We start from the raw sequence: 5,537 nt of genomic DNA, 5'->3' as shown, positions 1-5,537 counted from the left end.
ATGCCATCGGACACATATGATGTTGTAGCTGATACATATCTTGAAGATAAATATGAGCCGATTTAGCATACTGAAAATGACCAGAAGAATGGAAAAGGGAATCATTTTTTCTACACACTTCAAGTGGAGATACCAATTTCCAATACGTTCCGCACAAATAAATTGACGTAAAAGATGAACTAGATAAAAATATTGTATCCAAAGCGTGGATGTCTTACCTCTGGATGCAATATCTTTAATTTTATTTTCTAATTTATTCATACATTCTTGTAATATGCTTTGGTTATTTATATCTTCTAAAGTCACAGTGGTAAAATCTGTACTTAAAATGTGCTGTTTTAGAGTTATTTTGAATTCTTCCGTCAAATCAAGTTCGTCCAAAATTAATTTTCCAAGGCAGAACTGGGTTAACATATGCGCCCGTACAGCTCTAGAATACGCATGTCCAGTTATCATTTTTTCAATCGAATTAGCTGCATATATTGTATTCCATAGTTCTTTTAGACCAATTCCAGCCATTATGTAACCAATTGTGCCCATAAACGACATTAAAAGATGAAAACCACTAAGACATACTACAATTTGGAGTTCAGATTTTGATTGTTCAACAATATTTCGAGCTTTGATATACAAGGGTTGATCAAAAGTCACGAAACACATTTTAAGACCCAATTTCTTACTTTCGCCCGCCGCGTAAATTAAAACTGAGTTTATAAAGTTGAGATAACTTGGTGGTAAGTCATCAAATGGTAAATAATTTATATGAGCTCTTTGATATTCTTGAGAGTCAGTAATAGCCTTCATAAACCCATTCCAACCGGGAAATTTTGGAACACCAAGCCAATGAGCGCATATCTAAAATAATTCATCGAAAGACAAAGCCGAAGTATGATTTAATATTGTCGAAATCATGTACCTAATACAATTTTTAAATTTGTATTAACTGATTTCTCAAAAGAAATAATCGGAATCGATGCAACATTGCTTTTTGTGTCTGCAGTGATAGCTGTTTTTACTTTGTTTATACGCATAGGCGCAAATAGCATTTGCGATTTGGGGGGGCTAATAGGGCCTTACTTTGATAATATTGAATAAGCTTAAAACAAAATGAAGGAAATGTTTGGGAGGGCTTAGCCCCTATTTGCGCCTATGTTTATACGTTGGTTCAAACATACGGCATCTGCGGGAACAACACATTGAATTCCGCTCATTGAGTGAAAGGTGTTATATCCATCTATTGTACTGATATTAAAATCAGCATTATCAAAAACAAATTGTGAAAAATTATTCCTGGCAACTTGGGGCTGTGGATAAAGTAATGAAGATGACTCAAAAACATACGCGTCGTTATAAGAAGCACAAAATCCAAAACTTGAAAAAATATCGAATCCAATGATACATATTTTATGCTTAAAGATCCATCTATTGAATGGTCTAACTATTTGGATTTAATACCAGACGTAACATCTCCTGATATATTTAATTACCTTGTTTTAACTAAAAGTGCATGTAATTTACAAGAATTTAATGCTCATACAAATGTTAAAGCAGATAATTTCTTTGTATGTGGATGGATATCTAATGTAAAATGGCTTGATATTAATGATAATAGGGTAAGATGGGGTAAGATGACGATGTTAAGCTCCTACGATTTTTCCTGGCCACTGTAATTACATTTAAGAACTGAAATCTGTATGAGAATTTCTTTCACATCTTGCTTATTATTTAAAATTGTTTTCAATTGACTCTTTCATCTTTAAATTGACGAAATACGGGTTTCCCTAGAAAATGTAATTTTCGTCATCTTACCCCATGGCTGGGGTAAGATGACGTATGGTATGGTGTAAGATGACGAACAAAAACTGGGATTTCAAAACATAATAAAAACCTTTATTAACGAGTAACTTTAATACAGAACTTCATAAAACAAAAACAAAACTAGGATTTTAAAACATAATAAAAATTCTTTTCGTAACAAGTTACTTTTATACAGAACTTAATAAAACAAAAACATAATAAAAACCTTTATCAGTAAGTAACAATACAGAACTTAATTAAACTTTGAAACTTTAATATTAAGTGTAAGGTTAAGAGCAGAAGTCACATTTATACGGCCTATGGCTGGCCTGTATCTGATCCCATCCAGAACACTCAGAATGAGCCCACTTGAAGCACTTATAGCACTGGTACCACAGTTCGTCCTTGCCTTCTTCAGAACATATGATGCACAATTTATCTTCTTCTTCAGGCGGGTCCATATCATCATCAGTGTCAATATATGGTACAGGAATAGATGGCTCGTCGTCTGAAGATGAAGGGAAGTCCAACTGACGTCGTGCTTTCTTTTTTTTTGACTTCTCAGTCAATCTTTTTTGTCTTTTTAGCTCTTTCTCTTCTTGTTCCTTCCTTTTCTGTTCCAACGCTTCTTTTACAGGAGTTCCTGATAAAAGAAACGATGGCAACTTCTTCCTAGGTTTTCTAGCAGTCTTTTTACTTGCCACTGGTAGTGGAGGCAAGGCTGAAGAAGTAGATGGTGTCAGCTCTGTTTGTGGTTGAGGGTGCTGATTTTCAAAAGAATCATTGGCAGTAGGCGATATTGCAGAATTAGTATTTTCAAATAATATTTCTGGCTGACGCTCAAAGGCAGGAGCAGTAGATTCAACAGACTGAATATCAGTAGTCAATGATGGCTGAAAATCTTCATCCCTGAAAATGTTACTGTCATATGGTTCAATCCCTGTTGCTCTGAATGCATTAACAGCTGTCTGGATAGTGGCCACCTTTAAATAAGCTGTACCAAATATTTTTGGTATATGTGTTATAGATATACATATGCCTGGGTTTGATACCAGAAAATCGTCACACGCCTGACTGTAGGATGTTTTCAGAGGCCCATAAACCCCCACATCCAGAGGCTGCAATCGGTGGCTAGTGTGAGGTGGGAAGCCGAGCATTACTATTCCATTCTCCCTACAAAATGTTATAGCTTCAAGGGTAACATGAGAGGCGTGATTATCCATGAGAAGAAGAACGGGACGTTGAGTACTTGGGCGAGTGTGTGATGAAAAATGTTTCAAATAGTTGACAAAGTTGGTAGCTGTCATCCATCCTGAGATATGCGGAAGTGCTGCTAAGCCTGGTGGAGCACCCTCTAAAAATTTCGGATTCATCCTTACCCTCGGATAAATAAAAAATGGAGGGATGTAATTTCCAGTGGCGCTCATGGCGCACACACACGTAACTGTGACCCCGCGTTCTGCTGAAGAAATTTTAATTACTCGGCGGGTACCTACAGGGGTGATGACCTTCGGAGTTTTCGTTGCCACAGTGGAAAATCCTGTCTCGTCAACGTTGTATATTTGTTCAGCTGTGAAAGAGTATTTTAATCTGACATCTCTAAGCAACTCAAAAAAATTGCTGACGTTGACTCGGTTAAATGCCATGAGCCGGGCGACTGATGTAGACTCAGGTTTTCTCATAGTCAGTCCGCATTCTCTCATGAATTCCCTGATGAAGCCTTCGCCCGCACTTTTTTTTTCAGTATTAAATCTATGGATCACGCCATTTTTTTCTGCATAATCGAAACATACATTAGCGAATTGCTTTCGTGATAGGCCAAATGCTCTTTTATCAATATCAGTCACGTATTGCTTCAGCTCTTCAACTTGTGCTGCAGAAAAGGTTTTTTTGAATCTTCCTAAATTTTGGGGAAATTCTATTCTAAACTCTTCTCCTTCTAAAGGATGGATCATTTTTTTTAAATATCTCCTCAGTGTAGGCTCAGGTATTTTGTATTTTAATGCTGCAGCATTTACACTTAAAACTTTACGTGTCACATCTAATATAGCTACCTCCATATCCTTATTTTCCCACGATTTCCTGACACTAGTACGCTCGTATTTTCGTGGCATATTGTTGCTTGAACCACCTATCACCTATCACCCGAAAAAAAATGAATTGTATGTATATGTATATATACAATATGTATAACATGTATATATAATATGTATATATTTACTTATAATTAAAGACCAAATTTATATGCATTTTAAATTGTAAAATATGCTTGCAAACATGCACTAAAAAAGGTCAAAATATGCAAGAAAAAAATGCATAACATGCGCAAAATAAAGGTTCAATTTTATATTAATTTTGTAGTGATAATTATTTATTAAATTTATTAAAATGTTCATAAATAAAAATTAAGATGCATAATTTATTAATATAGCAGATTACAATACAAAAATTTAATTTGTTAAATTGTAATTTAATTTTTAATCATTGATGCATTGCAAAAAAAATATTTTATTAAAATTAAATAGTAGATGATACATTAGTGATATAAATAGGACCTATAATCTGTATTTTTTATTTAAATATTCAAAAATATGCAGTATAAAATGTTGATATTTAATTAATCAAGTAATGATTTGTGGACACTTATTTACTGCATCTATATGATGTTGTAGATTACAACATGCATTTTATGCAAAATCTGGTCTTTACTTATAATGTATAAATAACTTTTTAATTAAATACTTCTAAGAATATTAGATTAATTTAATTTAATTTATTAGACGATAATATTATGCAATACATATATAATATATAAGTAACATAACAGATGTATTTTTAGACCAATCATAAAACCAAATACACCATTCAATTAGAATTGCAATCACAAATACCCCAAAGATAAAATCAATCGACTGTGGCATAGAATATCTTAAAATAAAATAAACAAATATTCAAAAAAGCATGTGGGGTAAGATGACGAATTTAAAATTACTCGTCATCTTTCCCCGCTGAAAATTCGTCAACTTTCCCCGCCTGCTGTTTTTATGGAAACAATGTTTATCATTAACCAGAACTATTTTTAAAGAGATGGTTCTCGTATGAATAGGTAATTATTAAGTAGTACATTTCGAATATTATAGTAAAGAAATTAAAAAACTTACCATACAAAGTTTATTCGCTGCGTTTTCAAGCACGAAAATTACAATCAAATACGCTGTGCATTAACTTCTTATCACATCTTTCTTCAAAATTGACGCAAGCTTGTTTATCATAGTGACTAACATTATCAATCACCAGGGAGCCATTATACGTGCTGCGATGTGCTGCTATCTATGATAAATAATGATAAATACTGAATTCGTCATCTTGCCCCGCCTTACCCTACCCTTGTAGTTTCAGAGTTGAGTTTATGCATAAAAGCTACTATTAAAATTGTTAATTTTCTTCTGCTTTGAAAGTTTGTAGGTGAGTCATTCTTAAATGTTGAAGGATACCAAATTAATACCATGGCTTATTTTAAAAAAATCTGGAGATGTGTTAGGTGCACATTGTACTTGTATGGCTTGTCTAGATGTTGTTCGCATGTTAGCACTGTGCTATTTTTTCTCCAGTACATTTGATTGAAGAAAAATGAATCAGAGGAGTCAATTACTGATGTCTCAGCATATTGGGTACTCCTGCTAAGAAAAATACTGAAAAAAAAAATAGTTTGTTTTGAATTTAGTCATCCAAAAACTATT

The 5,537-nt window shown here is 33.6% G+C and overlaps 1 protein-coding gene across 1 annotated transcript; it reads right to left on the bottom strand.

Moving 5' to 3' along the window:
- Positions 1-2,087: 2,087 nt before the first annotated feature.
- On the bottom strand, positions 2,088-3,911 carry LOC100573992. Its single transcript, XM_003241615.1, has one exon. It carries the CDS (start codon positions 3,909-3,911, stop codon positions 2,088-2,090), a length of 1,824 nt encoding a protein of 607 aa, XP_003241663.1.
- Positions 3,912-5,537: the final 1,626 nt, after the last annotated feature.

This window comes from Acyrthosiphon pisum, chromosome X, assembly GCF_005508785.2.
Source record: "Acyrthosiphon pisum isolate AL4f chromosome X, pea_aphid_22Mar2018_4r6ur, whole genome shotgun sequence".
NCBI lineage: Eukaryota > Metazoa > Arthropoda > Insecta > Hemiptera > Aphididae > Acyrthosiphon > Acyrthosiphon pisum.
This window is presented reverse-complemented; position numbering and strand designations above follow the sequence as displayed.